The sequence below is a fragment of the Polyodon spathula genome, chromosome 4 (genome assembly GCF_017654505.1).
Source record: "Polyodon spathula isolate WHYD16114869_AA chromosome 4, ASM1765450v1, whole genome shotgun sequence".
In the NCBI taxonomy this organism is placed as follows: Eukaryota; Metazoa; Chordata; class Actinopteri; order Acipenseriformes; family Polyodontidae; genus Polyodon; species Polyodon spathula.
Genome location: NC_054537.1, coordinates 79,679,818 through 79,698,061, shown reverse-complemented (window position 1 = coordinate 79,698,061; position 18,244 = coordinate 79,679,818). Strand labels below are relative to the sequence as shown.

General features: G+C 35.8%; 1 protein-coding gene across 1 annotated transcript in view; it reads left to right on the top strand.

Annotated features, from left to right (window-relative positions):
* Window positions 1-18,027, top strand: part of LOC121314914 (ER membrane protein complex subunit 2) — a 48,173-nt gene extending 30,146 nt beyond the window's left edge. The window contains exons 8-11 of the mRNA XM_041248659.1: window positions 2,508-2,589; window positions 2,767-2,877; window positions 5,108-5,212; window positions 17,328-18,027. Coding sequence (XP_041104593.1) covers window positions 2,508-2,589; window positions 2,767-2,877; window positions 5,108-5,212; window positions 17,328-17,414 — 385 coding nt within the window. The 3' untranslated portion in view covers window positions 17,415-18,027. The remainder of the gene's footprint in view (window positions 1-2,507; window positions 2,590-2,766; window positions 2,878-5,107; window positions 5,213-17,327) is intronic.
* The last annotated feature ends 217 nt before the right edge of the window (window positions 18,028-18,244 follow it).

Below are 18,244 nucleotides of genomic sequence, written 5' to 3'. Positions count from 1 at the left end.
AGGCTTATTTAATGGACGTAACTGAAAGTGTGTGCATTTTCTAAGTAAGTCTAATAGCCAAGAGGTGCACTCTGTTTCTCAGGGATCGGAGTATATACTGTGCTGCCACATTATAGTGCACCCGTTGAGCATGGTGTGCATGTTACCAACGTTACTTTGATGTAATGCAGCATAAATAATAACACAATATAAACAAGATGTTATTAGCATGATGTTTTAATAACGATAGCATGAGAGACAATTGCAGTGTTGTTTTGTTCCCTTTCATGTACCAAATGTAACCACTACCATATGAGTATTTACCTCCAAAAGACCCGAAACCTGAATATTGTACGCCAAAGCAGCTCAGTGAGCCTGTGATGCAGTCGTGGACCCACCCCCAAGGGCACAAAAGTATTGCACTCAGATCTCTGCGCCATTTTTCCTTTCAAGACTGAAAAAACGGAGAGCCTTGACCAGATAAGTACAGCTGTTGCTTATATCTGTATAGGTGTAGCATTTTATGTTTTTACACATTTTGTGTGTGATAACGAAACAAATCACTGTAATCATTTTTCTATTACGCGTATTGTGTGCACTACAGCCTGCTGTTTGTTACACCCTGCTGCAGCCTTGTGCCCCGCGTGAAGCCAGCGGCTCGAAATGCTCCTTCCCAGGGATCCGGCAACATCAGTTGGCTGACTTTTGCTCTCCCCCGAGGCTGAATCGCACTGGCTGGAGCTTTATATATTTCTCTTTTTAGCACAATACAAGTAATCGTTAATTGCAGTTTTTGTTAAAAGTATTTTCTTTGTGTGTGCTGTTTTTTACAGGTACTGCAAGCAGGCCTGTCTGCAATGTGGTGCTCCGTGCATATGCGGCAAGAGCAGCTACTGGGCTCAGCAGCACTGCGCAGGACTGAGATGCTTTGGGATAGCAACAATAGATCTCTTTGCATCTCAGGAATAACCCACTGTCCCCTCTGGTTTTCCATAATGGGAGATGGGAACCTGCTGGCTATAGATGCTTTGGGACACCAGTGACCAAGGCTTCTGTTTACACCTTCCCACAGCTTTCCCTGGTACTACTGTGTCTGCAGAAAATCAGGCAGGACTGGGTCAAGATGCTCTTAGTAGTATTTTATTGGCCAAGGAAACTGGTTTTAAACCCTGATGCAGCTCCTCAGCAGCAATCTGTCGAGACTGCCCAAGTGCCATGACCTGCTCAGTCCGACATGGGGGACCTTATAGCACCCAACCCATCTGGCCGCTGAACGGCTGCATTTCCAGCAGGTTACTGACACCCTGCAGAATGCCGACCACGTGTTCCCAGTATGGGTACAAGTGGGTTTTTTTCCCCAGACGTGGTATCTGCCTTGTGGGTTTGACCCCATGACCTTTCCCATGGCAGTTATCCTGCAATTTTTTCAGGGCCTTTTTGACAAGGGGAAATCCCCCTCCACCTTAAAGGTCTATCTGGCAGCCATTTTGGCTTGCCATGTCAAAATAGACTGTCTACCCTACGAGCTCACTTCTTGGCGGGACAAATTTTTTAAAGGGTGGCTTCGGCCACCCTGCTGGAGGCTAACCGTGGTACTTAATGCATTCATGAACCCTTCATTTGAGCCCCTGCTTTCAGCTGAGCTGAAATCACCCTATTGCTCTCTATCACCTCCGCAAAGTGAGATGCAGGCATTCTCAATAGCGAAAGCCTGCTTAATTTTTAGAGGCCAGGGCAAAGGTCACATTCCGTACCAATCCTGCCTTTTTGCCGAAGATTATCTCGGCATTCCATGTCAACTTGTCTGGAATTGGAGGCTTTCTATCCACCTCCTTTCCAGTGTGACAGAGCGACAGCACAATATGCTCTGCCAGTTTTGGCCCTGACATACTACATTGACAGGACGAAAAGATGGAGTCTGAAAAATTTCTCTGCTATGGGGCGAAGTCCCGTGGTCAAGCCCTGTCTAAGCAGTGGCTATCCAAATGGATAGCAAACATGGTCAGGACTGCCTATGACCAGAAAACCTCACTGCTGATTTCCACCAGGGGCATGGCAACTTCGTGTTCTTTATTCCAGGGTGCAACTGACAAAAACATTTGCGATGCAATGGTGTGGACTACTCCCCATACCACCGGTTCTAAAGACTTAATGTCGTGGTTTTGGAATTTGGAATTTGGTTTTGGAATTTGATTAAGGGTGACTTCTCAGTAGACCCTTAGAACACACACAGAGGTGAAAATGTTCCTATTTTTTTTTTCACCCGAGCTACCTGTAACTGGAGTTCATATGGTAAAGCACAGGGCAGCCTCTTGGCTTAGTCTTGTAGTATTCCAGTCGTTCTTCAATCTTGCACTTGCGATGGCTTTGGTGCAATCACCCATGCAGTAGTTGTTACATTTCGTACTTGAAAGGGAATGTTGGGTTATTAACATAACCCTGATCCCCTGAATCAGGGTTATGATAATAACCTAATGCTTTCTTTGTAAGACATTGTGTAACCTAGGATTTTTTTTTCTGTCCTTCAGTTATGCAAAAGCAGCATTTTCCCTAGAGGAACTGATGATGACCAATCCACACAATCACTTGTACTGTGAGCAGTACGCAGAGGTATTAATTTCAAAATAATTTCAATAAAACATCTTTAAATTATGCACGAAGTATAGTATGCTCTTATTATTTAGTACACAATAGCAAATGTTATGTAATTGAGAATTTATGAAAAGTAAAGCATATTGTGATAGCTGAACTGGAATCCTCCTAAAGTTTTGTCCTGTTGTTATGCAGGTTAAGTACACCCAAGGTGGAATCGAGAATCTGGAACTGTCAAGAAAGTACTTTGCGCAAGCACTCAAGCTAAACAACAGAAATATGAGAGCTTTGTTTGGCCTGTACATGGTGAGTTCTATAATACTGGTTTATCAAAGATTAGAACACAATATGGTTTGTTACTTCTTGGAATGAAGTCCATACAAAGATTTGCATTCTTTTTATTTTTTTCACACAAAAACAGGTAGGGAACAATTTTAAATACAAAAAAGTTTTCCATTTTGTAACTAACTGGGACAACTTTGCATTGTTTTGAAAATTGGACATGTTGCATGCCAGTGACTCATTAGGTAGCACAGGATGTTTAAACTGTGCTACTCTGTTGGGTACAGTGAAGGGTATTAGAATATAATAGTATATTTGCCTCAGTTCCAATGCCTGTATTGTACAGCAGAAAAATAAAAAAAAAAGATTTATTTAATCTAGATTTAAAGAACCATGCAGCTGTTATGCTACTGCATATAAAAACATTGATAAATGCTGCTATTGTATTTCAAATTTTAGCACACAACTTAAGAATCTTTAAAGTGCTGCCATTTAAATTTTCAGAGGTTAGTGTTTCCAAAATGATGGCAATAGTATGTAGGTCTGATGTATGGTTTGTGGTTATGAGTATAGTGGAACGGAGGGTGGAGAGGATGATTCACATTTCTCTCCTTTCACCACACTTTTCTATGAAATGTCAGGCTTGTCAGCAGTTAAGCAGCAGTCACTCGCCAGCAGATACTCTATCAAATATTAAATAATTCACATCAACAGTTGTCAACATTTTACATATATATATATATATATATATATATATATATATATATATATATATATATATCTATATATATATATTATATATATAAATGTGTAGCATTTAAACGAAAAGCTAATTTAAGTGATATTGTAGTTCACAGTAAACTAAGAATAATTGACAGAATAGGTTCTACAAACAATTGCACTAGTACATGTAAAGTGTGTAAATACATGGACAAAAGTAAAAATATAATTAGACATAAAAACAACACATATCCACTAAATACTAATATCTACTGTAAAAATAGCAATGTTGTTTATGGAATAGCCTTTGAAAAATGTGATGAAATAAAATAATGGAGAGACTGGAACAACTTTATATAAAATAATTCAGAACCACCTTTCATTAATTAGAAATAAGAAAAAAAGAATGAACCAGTAGTACAGCACTTCACCAGTCAATGACATGACATAAATGATGTAAAGTTTGTAGTATTAGAACAGCTAAAATTAGACTGTGTCATATAGAAGAATAAAAGAAAGTAAATTGATAAATAGACTGAAGACAATATGCCAGCGAGACTCAACAGAAAATAATGAACTAATTAATTCCAATAAATATATAAAAGTTTAAAATAATTAAATAAACTAAATTAATTCAAAAGTTGTGCATGCTGATGCGCTGGGGAGGACAAATCAAGACTGGTCCACAGGGCCAGCATTGCAAAATAATATAAATATAATTTTAGTTAGAATTAATGTAGATTTAAAGATATAAGTAAAAATTTATATCACAATATATAGAACACCATTACATCATGTAAGAATAAATCATGGATTTGAATATAACCAATAACAAGTAGTTGTCATGCTGTCAAACACCTATAAATACCTCCAATATTCTGGTTCAAATATTCTTGTACATATCTTTCTCCCTTGAGAAAGATATGTACAACATATCAAAGTTGGGCAGCTGGCTTTTTGAGAATATATAAATCTCTCTCGCTCTCTCTCTCTCTCTGTGTGCTTTTTCTTTGTATTTAAGTAAGTGCTACTTATTTGATATTTTTGGTAAGAAACTATATCTGCACAATAACTGTAGATTTTGCATTCTATATTGGAAGCCACATGGTTATTATTATTAGTGGATCATAGAGCTATCACTGACATAAACCAACAGGATGTTATGTTGTTTTCTTTCCGATTTAGTTCCTGAGAAGAATAGTCGCCGCAGTTAATATTATTGAGGTGTACTTGTTGCTCACTGTGTTTTATTGTTTTCTGTAAAATATTGATATCCTGTCAGTTAAGAAAAGGCTTAATATAACGCTTGTTGTAACGTTGTCTTTATTATACCGGCCAGAGACCCACGCTTATATTGTCGTATTTTCTACATTTTCTTTGCATTCTCAAATTAGTAATCGAGGTAGTAGAGAGACCTGTGTGTGTAAATTTGTTTCTTAAATTTGTGTTTTTTTAATTCATGCAAGAACAAGGAAGATTTTGTTTGTTTTTTCCATATCCATTTTAAAGATTTTTCACCCCACTTTTTTCCCAGTCTGCAAGCCATATTGCCGCTAGCCCTAAAGCGAGTGCTAAAGTGAAGAAAGACAATGTGAAGTATGCAGCTTGGGCAGCAAGCCAGATCAATAGAGCTTACCAGGTGAGTCCCCGCTGAAGTTCAACAGTGGTTTCTTTTTGAAAAACATTGTTAAAAAGATAAGTTTAAAAAAATATATATTTGCGATATACATGCCATTTGTCGTCTGCATGGAATTAAAGAACGTACATAAGAGATGTTCATGCTGAGCACCACATAGCAGTTGGTAAATTCACCAAATTGCCTAATGGAACATGTAAAACAAAGCAGGCATCGAAGGTATTTTTCCATTAATTTGGCATCAGCTGTTGTGGGAAATGTCATTGCAGCATTAAGAGTAAACCTACAGCAAGCTGATAATCCTAATGCATGCAAAGTGCCAGATACTATGAAATAAAACCCAAGGGTTGTTTACAAAATGGTGAGAAATTCTTCAGTACATGTCCCATGTGTTTTGAAGTGGTGCTGTGAATAATGAATATGAATGATTTGCCCCACGAGAAGGGTGATTATTAAAATAATGAATATTGAAGTCATGCGATAATGGCATAATCAGACTTGTTTCTGCTTAACTCCATATGTGCTCTTAGACTCAAACCATGGACTGTTTTTCATTAATTCACATACTTTTGAGTCATTTGAGTCATCCGTAATATATACACCATGACCCATAAATCTGAGACACTGATTTTGAAGATAAAACATTGAATAACTATATTTATCTAAATGTATGAGAATTAATATTAAGTAATTTGAAAAGTATTTCTTTGTTTGTCTTTTGCTGTTTTAACTATCTTGATCCCTGTCTTCCCCTCCTTTTTGTAATTGAATATCATATACAATCAGTTAAATATGGTCATGTATTTGAGATTCTAAATTTGTTGGATTTATTTAATTTTGCAGATGTTTTATGCTTTTTGGTATGAAGATATGTATGTGTGTGTTCATCATGATTCATAAACTTCAAAAAGTGGTCGCATCACATCATATAGGGAAACTATTTAGATCTACCACTGATGTGCTGTATGAGGAAAAAGTGAAGCGATATTCAGATGGTATCACTAAACTAGTTTACACTGTTGCTATGGCATACCGAGTGTATATGTCTTTAAAATGGGTACTTAATTCAAACCTAACTGCTGGTATTGGATATTGGTGCTTATTTAGGCATTTACATTTAAATACGTAATAAGTGGTTACTAAGTCAGCAAGTATTAGTCTTGAAATTGCGTTCCATTTAAAAGGTTTAGCAGATGAGATTTGCCACACACTTTGAGCTCAATTGGCTTGCTATATATGCATTTATTGGCACGTAAGCCAAACAGAATGTGGCACTGATAACAGTTTCCGTTACTTTGTTTTCACGATTAGGTACTTGGTTTAGCATTTCTAGTTTTTGAGTTGTTTCAGCAAAAGCAGGCGAGTTTGAGTGCTCCCAAAGTAAATTCAATGTGATACACTTTTGATGTAATGCTTTTCTGGTACACCATTCATTCCTTGAGTGTCAGTGATCCATCCATTTTTAAGCCTTAAAATTGCTGAAGTTAAGGCTGTTACAGATCATTTGGGGGAAATTACATATTTGGGTTACAATTTTTAAAGCCCCTGATTCTTGGTTTGTGGAATCTGTACAACAACTTCTTATAGAGAAAACAGAAATTTATCAAGTCATATAAGATTTTTACTTGACATTGCTATATATATATATATATATATAGATATGATATATATATATATATTATATATATATAATATATATATATCAGAAGTCAGTTTTCAATTTGGCGCTGCAGCATTTGTTTTAAATTGATAAAAATGGATGTGGCGCTTAAGTGGGTGGCCTTTATTAATACAACGATTTTCAAACGCTGTTTGAAAAAAGTTTTAAACACCTCAATTTTTCCAGTTTTTATTGAAATTTATGCAGTTTAATGTCTCAATGTACTCTGAAATTAAAGCATAGAACATATAAACAATTGGAGATAAAAAAGAAATCATGGAATCGTTTTGTTTAACAAAATTTAATCTAGCCGCCTTTTGCAGATATAACAGCCGAACACACTCGTGGCATTCTTTCTACAATGGAAATCAAATATTGTTCGGAAAGTTCTTCCCAACACTGTTGCAGAAGTTTCCACAAATGTGTTGCACTTGTAGGTTGCTTTGCTTTCACCCTTCTGTCCAGTTCATCCCAAACCAGCTCGATGGGGTTTAAGTCTGGAGACTGTGCTGGCCATTCCATGATTTGAAGCCTACCGTCTTGTTCTTTTCTTCTAAGGTAGTTCTGACATAGCCTGGAGGTATGCTTTGGGTCATTATCTTGCTGTAAGATGAACCCCTGACCAACTAGGCGTATACCAGAGGGTATTGCATGGCGCTGCAAAATGCTGTGGTAGCCAATTTGGTTCAGGGTGCCACTCACTCTGTGCAAGTCGCCAACTCTGGATCCAGCAAAAGAGCACCAGACCATCACGCTTCCGCCTTCATGTTTGACAGTTGGTGTCACACCTCGAGGAACCATCCTTTCGCCTACTCGACGGCGTACAAAAACCTTGTGTGATGAACTGAAGATTTCAAATTTTGATTCATCGGTCCATAAGACCTTCTTCCAGTCATCAGTAGTCCACTGGCGGTGCTTCGTGGCCCAGGCAAGCCTCTTTTTCTTATTTTGCCATCTTAGCAATGGCTTTCTTACTGCCACTCAACCTGTCAAACCTGCAGCTCAAAGTCTTCTCTTCACAGTTGAAACTGAGACTTGCTTACTTCGACCAGTGTTAAGCTGTGCTTGACGCTGTTGTCCCGTGAGCCGCCTATCACGCAAGCTGTTGACTCTCAGAAACGTGTCTTCTGATTCTGTTGTGGCTTTGGGTCTGCCAGACCTCTTCCTGTCAGAGTTTCCTCCAGTTTCCAAGTGCCTTTTGATGGTGTAGGAAACTACTCACTGACACCTTGGCTTTCTTTACAATTTCTCTAAAGGAAAGACCTACACTTTTAAGGGTTATAATGGTCTGTCTGTCTTCCTTTGTTAATTGTCTTTTTCTCGCCATTATGATAGCAATATACTACTTCCTGCAGTACAATACTGTCCAAATAATGCTTAAGAGGGTGTAGTAACACAGTCTGTTCCAACACTGCTTTTATACAGACAGAGGGTTTGTAAGTAATCAACAAAAGCTGGGACATCTGTAGGAATTTCTATCATCAACTTTCAAGGCTTAATTTGCTTCCATTGCTGCAGCCGTAAGTTGTTAACCTGTTACTACTTCCTTTTTGTATAACTCTGAAATGTACATTATTTTTCAGTATTTGGTAACCTAAACTTTTTTTTTTAACCTCTGGCAGTTTACCGCTTACCTTTGTACCATTTCAGGTTATTCACTGGACTTGAACTGCTTAAATTTCAATTTTTTTTTTTTTTCTCACTGTAACTTGCTTGTTTGTAATTTCTCTGCAAGAGAAACCGAAACTAAATCTTATCATAGATAGTAAACACGATAGTAAACACGATAGTTTTTATTTGTACAGGATTGAGTACGGGAATTAATTGAACTAAAAACAAAACGACCTGTAAGAATTTCAGAAGGACTGCTGTTCTGTATGTAGGTTGTCTTGTATTTTCTTTCAGAACTGCACTACCATAAAATAAAATGTGCTTACCGTGTGTGTGTACATTAGTTTGTAATTTACATGCTAGATTGAGGCTCCCATGTCTTTGGGGGTGTTACATGTACATAGTCAGTGTAATGTTTCTTTATTGATAGCGGTGTTTATTCAAGGGCGGCCTCTATTGTAAAGATTAAGACTTTGTTGTCATTTGAATAGTAAAGAAGAATGTTAACCACTTTGGAGAATTGTTTTTGTAAATGTTATTTGTGCATGTTTTTTGTTTGTTTGTTTTTTGCTTAAGTGCAATTCACACAGGACGGTGAAGGAATGAAAAAGGGCTATCTATAGAAGGAAGATAGTTTGCGTCACTTGCGTTGTGTAGTAGTTCATTTAAACAAGGTTTTTTTTTAGTTTTCCTCTCCGTACTTGTTTGTATGAATTGGCCTCTAAAAAGTGAAGTTCGCGGTGACCCCTCAATTTCACGTTTTCAGCGAAAACGCGATTTAGGTAGACCCCTACGTATGAACTTTTCTATAAAATAAGTGTACAAAACAACGCTTTTAAAACTTGGTACTTTGAATAAACTGAACAAAGATTGTGAAAAATATTGTGCAAGTGAATAGTAGTAGTAGGATTATCATGATGATATTGAACAGTTATTAAAAATGCTTCTGGGAAAGTTGCCATGTGATTCGACAGCAGAAGTGTGACCTTTTGGAAGTTATGCTACTTGCTGACGATCATGGATTCGTAAGACCTTCTTTTTATATATTTCTCCAGTGATTGATTGGGGCAGTTGTTGATCATCGAGCATCTCATACATTTTTCTGGATTTTAATGTGTCTGTGATATATATATATATATATATATATATATATATGATCCTGTGAATATATATATATATATCTATATATTATATATATATATTACAAACGTAAAAAGATTTTTGAGACTTACCTTTGAGTTGGAAAATACGTATTTTTTACGTTATATTCCTGGACTTGACTACAGGATTTCCCCAAAGGATACGATATCACTACTGATAATTATTATTTTTCACAATTTTTATCTAAAAAAAAAAAAAAAAAAAAAAAAAAAAAAAAAAGTTGTCACCCAAATCAATGTCCTGTGGTGGGACGGTTAATCTTCCAAGAAATTCAGGCATTTTTGAAGATGGCTATGCTTCATTTTTACAACAGGAAGTCAGCATTTTCAGTCAGTCTTAGGAGGACCCCCTGCACATGCATCAAGGTAAGTTAGTCTTACAAATATAATTTAAATCACCATCTATACCTCCCTGTAAGACGTTTACATTTTTTATTTCCTTTGGTGTGAAGTATAGAAAAGAAATCTAGAATTATATTTTTTTAAAATGGGCTGTCTTGCATTGAAAACTAAAGAACAACAATAGGTTCAAGGCCATGAGATAATATATAAGTGGCTTCATAAGTGCCTGTTTGGGATCAGAAATAAAAAAAAGTCTGACGAAAATGTCCTATAGTGTGACAGGTGTGAGTGTCACACCACAGGACATAGTGTGACAGGTGTGAGTCACACCACAGGACACAGTCATCACACCATAGGACATTAACTTTTCACTTGTGTGTTTTTTAGCCTTCTAAGATGTACTATGTATTTGTATAAATCTGTAAAGGAAGTACATGATTTACCAATAATTCATGTAGGATTTTAAGTGATAAATCTGTTATTTTAAAATATAGCTTTTGCTTTCCTAGAATATGTTTTGCACAGTACCAGTTCAACTGGATCCATCAGGCAAAAGAGTTCAGGATTTTCAGAGAAAAACTGAAATAAATCAATATGGAGAGCTATTTCATTTTCAGGTATACAGGCTTTCCATTTTGGGGGCAGTCGACAGCAAGCCACAATCCATACAGTGGTAGCATACATGTCAGATGGATGTCAGTCGTATGCAACAATTTCAAACTGCACACGCCATGATGAGAGAGCTGTATGGGCTCACATTGAGCCTGTACTCAAAAGACATCAGAGACAACCATGGAAGAAACTTTGATCTGCATGTGATGAGTGATGGTCCAGTCAGTCAATACAAATATTAAGATAATTGCTACATCGTCAGGACTCATCCATTCTCAAATGGCTTTAAGTCAGTCACCTTGAACTTCTCTGAAAAATCTCACGGGAAAGGAGCTCCTGAAGGTGTAGGAGGTGCAGTAAAGAGAGTGGTAGACTTCCATGTAAAGCAGGGCCATGACCTGCATACTCCTGAAGATCTATACACTTTAAGTGAGAAGTCATCCTGCAATATAAAGTTCTATTGGGTAACTGAAGAAGAAATCCTGAGTTGTGACGAAAAACTATCTGTCACAGTCAAAGTACCTGGCATAATGAAAATACATCAGGTCATTGCGACAGGTCCTGGGACAAGAGACATAAGTTGTTTTTGTGAAATACCTAAGCAGTTGCCAGAGTCCCAAAAATGTAGAGGTGGACAATGTGACAGAGAAGACCAATGTGAAGGAAAAAGAGCAATCTGAAAGTATCCGCTCTAGCTGCAGAGGCAAGCATGAAGTCAGTGTGACATCAGAAAGCTCAAATGCAGAAGCTAAGAAGGTAGATTTTGCAAGGTTTGTTTTAGTCAAATGTGACAGCTCTGAAGATGAAGTGGAAGTGAGCTGCATGAAGCAACTTGGTGTCAACAATGTGTTTACATGGCCACAAAAACCTGACTGTGCATGCTACTACCATTCAGAAGTTCAGTCATCTCGGAGCCAGAACCTTCACCATCATCATGCTTTGTGAAGCTGTCCCTTGATAACTGGGAAAAATTCAGAGTTAGCTAGCATGATCAGTTAAAGGATACTTTTAAACCCCTCCTAATCTAATTCTCAGTGTCTGATTTTAGACTACCCTACACATGCACAATTCTTTTAAAAATTACATTTTATGAAATAGTATGTCATTTTTTTCCATACTTACTAGTACAGTACTTGTTTTCCTGTCACTTGATGTTATGTCTTAATGTTACATAATGTACAATGTTACTTGTTAATTAGTGTTATTTTACTTACTGTACTTAATGTTGCTTACTATTTAATGCTACTTGTTAATGTTAGTGAAAAGGGCCATGAAGTACTATAAAAAAAAAAAAGAATTGTCCTGAAAATGGACCGACTGTTGCCGTCCATACTGTATCTTACCATACTTTTATGTTCAACATGTCTTGCTTTTAAAAACAAAAACAACATTAAAAGTATATTTTGTTTCTAAATGTTTCCCTTTGCCAATCTTGTATTTCCTTATTTGTCAAATCATCATCATATCAGTCAGTCCTAACGACAGCGTCCTGTAGTGTGACGTCACAGTCCTGTGGTGTAACATTTAAAATTGGTAAACAGAATGTAATGAATAATGCTTTATTCGGTAAATTTGCACAACATTAGGGAAAACGATTAGTACAAAGCTATTCAAACAATTTTATTTTAGGTAGAATTCATTTTTGATTTTTAAAAAAATGAAATGGTAGGTGTCAGCTATGGCTAAAATGACCACCGTTACAGCACAAGCCTCATTTAAAACGCTTTCAGAGATAGAAAACAAATAGTTTTTGGTCATGGTAACAACAGTTACACACACACACACACACACATATATATTTAAAAAAAAAAATGTTTTTAGAAGAACAATCGTTATATCCATCTTTTTTTAAAGAAAATGTTGTCACACCATAGGACATTTGTAGGCCACAAATTAGCTATATCCTGTAAAAAATGTCAAAATGAATTATATCTAGTGTGGACAAATATATTCTCATAAAGGTAAGAGTATACAGTCCAATGGAAGGTTAGTTTTGGTGCTTTTTCAATTTTGATTTTTTTCAGTATTTTATATATATATATATATATTTTTTTTCTTTATTGATACGTTTTCGTTCAGGAAAGCATTATGAGGTCATTTTCGTGAGCCTTCTCTGTCGCTTTGTCAAAAATGTATTTGTATGTTAAACAACCTTGTGGCGTGTTTGTATTTAAAACATTAGAAGACTTTCCTTTTGTCAGGTCTGATGGCAGGATCATTCTTGTACTCTCTGTAGAACTATTTTATTGTATCATATTTATTTGTTTGCAGTATGGAGGGCTTGTTAAATGTCTGTCTAAGCCAGCTCTTTATTTTTGACTGGTGCATACAATTTGCAGAGAAATCCATTTAAACTCTGGCAGTTCTTTTCTGCTGTGTGTTTTAATTTTAATTTAACTAGTCTTAAAAAACATTAACTGCCCAATTAGGTGTTTTCATTTTTCAGTTGAATCGAGTTGCTGACCGATAATACTCCCATGTCTAGCACTAGTCGTAGTAGGTTTTGACTTGCCCATTCTTCAATTGACATGTTATTAAAAAGGTTGGACTTTATTTTAAATGATAATTAAAACTGGTGGAGTGATATTGTTTTTGTGATGCAGTTAAAACATTCTAAGAGCATGTATTATGGATTGTATCCCTCTAGTTCAGCCAGGGAATCTTTCTATAAGTGTACATTTTTGTGAGTAACCTTAAATGGTAAAAAATACCCTAATATATATATATATATATATATATATATATATATATTGATATATATACTATATATATATTTATAATATATATATATATATATCTATATATTAGACTTTTACCAGTAAAGTTGGCAGTGCATTGATCAGATTACATTTGGTTTCTAGTTTATTTGCAAATGGTATCCTTTTAAAATACACAAAGTGAAATACAAAATATTGTGTAGTTGTGAGCAACTGTTCTGCTGTTTTGTTAAGAATTGCATCTGAGGACATGGGAATGGCAATATCCTTGTATTGTTATGTGTCATTGTTCGTTAATGTTTGACTAGGTAAGCACAGATTTCTGAATTCTCACTTTTAGCTATAAAGCAGGGACTTCTGACCTCTGTATTTTCAAGCTTCAGTGATTATTATCTTGAGGTTCCCAAGAACCATAATGGAATTTGAAGCTCTGTTTGCATCAAAGTTCATTCTTGAGGAATTGGAACTCCCTAGGCATCTGATTAGGACCATTTCTTTGTGCCTGGGAATAGGGGCCATAAAAGAAAAAAGAAAAGCCCCTCTGTTCCCTTCAAGTCTCAGGCATGACTTTTTTTTATCAACTGGGGAAAGGAAGTAATAAGCAATCTCTGCTGCTTAAACGTTTATCGCAATGAGCAGTTATGGGAACCTAGTGTGTGTTTTAAAAGGTAGATTGCACCTACTGGTAAAAAGCTACATTTAAAGGACATGGTACTTTGCCCTTGGAGCTGAAACTAGTGTTTTTTTTTTTTTTTTAAATTGTGAAACCAAGGCTACTTGTCGCTTTCGGATGTATACGCTGATTTTTATGTTAAGATAAAGGTTTCAAGTAGTACCTCATACCCTGAGCAGAGAATAAACACATTTAGCATTGGAGAATACCAATGATCCAAGCTAACAAGAGGGTCAGGTGAAGGTTTGTGGTCGTTTGGATATGCCTGTGAAATTATATTACCTACAAGTGACCACTTTATCTTATTCAACAAAGCATTCACATTTGTCTTAATTTTGTAATCAAGAGATATATTGGACTTAGTGTGGTGTACTGAAGCGGTTTTACAATGGTGATGACTAGGCTGAGTATTTTTAACCAAGTATATTTCAACATTCCCATTGACAGCTGCCAATTTTAGACAAAGTTCAGAGTTTATTGCAATTTTCATCCTTGATTCTAATGTTTTAAATTCATAGGAGTTTTCATCAACATTGTGGTTTGTTTGTTTTTTGGGGGGGGGGGGGGGGGTTGTATTTAAGCTATATTTTGTTATTTAATTTCATTCTTTGTAAGAGTTAAGTTAAACCCTTTCCGAATTCATAGCATCAAACAAAGTAGATACCCTACATTTTTCATCCTTTTATACCATAGTTGTCACAGTATAATGTGCCTCTATTTGTGTGTTATTGAGGATGATGAAGAGGGGTGTGCAGAATGCATCGACGCATGTTATCTAGCAGGCAGTGTGGTCCGGTGGTTAAAGAGAAGGGCTTATAACTAGGAGGTCCCCCGGCTCACGCACTGGCTCACTGTGTGACCCTGAGCAAGTCACTTAACCTCCTAGTACTCTGTCTTTTGTGTGAAATAATGTTGGAAGTGACTCTGCAGCTGATGCATAGTTCAGACACCCTAGTCTCTTAAGTCGCCTTGGATAAAGGCATCTGCTAAATAAACAAATAACACTATGTAATACAATTTTTGTTCCTGGGTAGTAAGTGTTATTTCCTGATTGCTTATGCCTCAAAAGTATAGAAAATGGCTGTTATTGCCCACAAACTTTGCTTTTGTGACCAGGACAGTGATATTTTGAAATTTACCTATTTCCAATGAGAAAACGGGCGAATTTGTGTCTTCGTTCACATAAAGTCAGAAAAAAACAACATATGAATCCAAATTAACATGTATTTATACTAAAGTAATACAAAAATGACTACAAAAGATTTAGAAGCGAGTAGTTTTTTGAGATTTATGATTATACTGTAAATTTACAATATCTATAATTTATAAAATCTGAATGATCTGCATAGACTATACATTTAACCTGTCATAGCAGGGGTGTGCAATTCATATATATATATATGTATGTATATATATGTATATATATATATATATATATATATATATATATATATATATTGTGTGTGTGTGTGTATATATATATATATATATATATATATATATATATATATATATATATATATATATATATATATACCGTAAAAACTTAAATAAGCGGTTATTTACAATATTTACCATTAGCCCCACCGCCTATTGGAGACGGGCGACTGTTTGAGACTCAGGGTTTATTATGTAAGATCACTACCATCTGCAAATACTTCAGATGCAATCATGAAAAAGCTGCCTGCACACAACCTTACAGAAACGACATATGTAAATGACAACATTCCAGCACTGTCAATAAAAACAGTAAAATCCACTAGACAGCCCTGTAAATATCGGAACATAAGCATGTATTAAGGAAGGCTTGCTGCACAATAAAAAAAACTAAACATGGTTTTAAAATTAATAAAAGGAATAAGTATCATCGTTGTTAACACATTTGTTGTTCACCCTCATAACGTGTGCATTGCTAAGCATGGACAGTCGTTGAAATATTAACCAGTAATGAATCTTCATTGCAAAAAAAACGCCTGAAATACTGTGTTAGTACAAAAAATAAGTTCATACTGTTTGCCCACAACACACTCAAAAATGCTTCAAACTGTTTCAAGATTAACAATAAAATCAATACAAGTACCAGACACAGAAGCTATTTTTATATTTGAATAACTTGAAGTATTGCTTATTATAGTTGTACTCTTAGTATGTTACTTAAATTTACTAGCAAATGTGTTCCAAACTGCACTGAAAGGAATATTTCTTTAAAGTATGTTATAAATGTGTTGATGTGGTGGGGTCACAGGGAACCTTTTGTGCTGCTTAAGAAATTAGCAAACCAGTCAAACTACAAAGCAATGCCCACCCCTGTTAATCACAAATTGATTGATTTGTGTTCACTGTTAAATAAAGCCAAAATCCTACAAGTTATATTCTGCTTTTTGTGTGTGTGTGTGTGTGTTGTGTGACGGGACGGGGAGGGGGCAAGTAGATTTTTCTAGCATGTTGTCCCTTGGACAAGAAGTTTTTTTTTGTTTTGTTTTTTTTCAAATTGCACACCCCTGCATAGATACATTTAAAAAAAAAAAAGTTAAACTAGAGATGTTTTGTGCTCAAAAGCTCAAGTGTGTGGTACACTTCCTTTTTTAATTACTTGGTGGATGAATTTATGTACTATAACAAGATGGAAATCTAGATTGATTTGGATCACTAATGATGTGTCTGCATTGAAAGGAAGTTACTTTTTGTGACTGTTAAACTTGTCCAGCAGGACAGGATGTAGCTGGTAAATGTAACCTAACAGTTGAGAAATTTGAACAAGACATTTTGTTTCTTTTTTTTTGGTTCTAGATTACCCAGTTATGTCTAGGGGTGCATAACAATTTATTATAATACATCTGTTAAGTAATTGGTTAATTTCCGAATACAGTAATTACCATATTCATTTTACTTTGACATGATCTGAATTTGAACCCAGGTGGACAGCTAAGCTTCAGGCTTGTAGTTTGCAAGCTGTGTCAGTGCTGCTTGCTGAAGTGGTGAGATCTGAGTCAATGACTCAGCTGGACCAGGCTTACTTGAAGCAGTCAGCAGTTTGAATGCGTGGTCATCCTTTTGGGAAAGATGTTGAAATACTGCTAACGATTAGATGTTTAAACAAATTCTGTCTTCATTAAGAAATGACCGAAAGGGCCATATCACATTTTAATTGATTATCTCAGGGAAAAATGCTTTGACGGGAATAATTCTATACTCTTAAAATAACCTGATCAAGCATTTTGGTGTGGCCCACCCATTTTAAAAATGAAGGGCCTTGCTTGGTATGGTGCTGTGCAACTGTTGATGTTAAGTTTGTATTTAATCCTTTCTATTGATTTTCTTTCTTTTTTCTTTTTACTTTTAGTTGGCAGGTCATGGAACAAAAGAGACCAAGTGTTCTCTGAAAGCAGTGGAGGAGATGTTGGAATCCATGCAGATTATGCCATCGTAGACCCCGCCAGACCATTTATATACAACAGCTCAACCTGCCACTTCACTGCACACAGACAAGCTTGAATATCTTGAATACTTTTTTTTTTTCAAAACATTGCTTCACTGTTATCCTTGTATATAAGTTTTGTTTTGATTAATTTATCAGAGATTGCCTTGAGAATCTGACAAATAAAAACACACTTTACACGTCTCATATATTTACTTTTTCCTTGAAGGTGGTAGCAGATAGCTAAGCTCAAATACTATATAACATAATATAATTTCCAACCTGAATTATATAGTTAAGGTGACCATATGGCTCTTTGTTCAGTGGGACAGTTCAGCCTTTTCAACTTCTGCTATTTACCTGAGTGCATTGGGTTGTGAGTTGAAACACAGAGCCATATGGCCACCTTATATGTGTTACAACTACCAAATCTAACCTTTTGTACATAGCGATGGAAGATTAATGAAGTTTTACATTGTAATGTGTCAAATAAAGCATTTTGTCATTGCCCCCACACTATATAAATGTTTCTGTACCGTTTGAGTTCATATTTTTTTTCAAGTAAGTACTTGCTTGCTTACTGTATGTGGGTGTCAGAATTCATTGATTAAACAGTTCCGTATAACAAATGATTTCTTTTAAAATATATTTGACATTAAACACAAACCTCATGCCAATAAATAAAGAATTGTCAATGGTTTCCAGCTGTAAGTTCACCTTCAGTTAGAGAAGTCATTGTCAGACTAATTTTACATGCATTAGAAGGGTTAAAAAATGTAATCTGGAACTTTTAAAACAGTAAAATAAATAAAACAATTTTCTATTTTACGTGATATAAACCA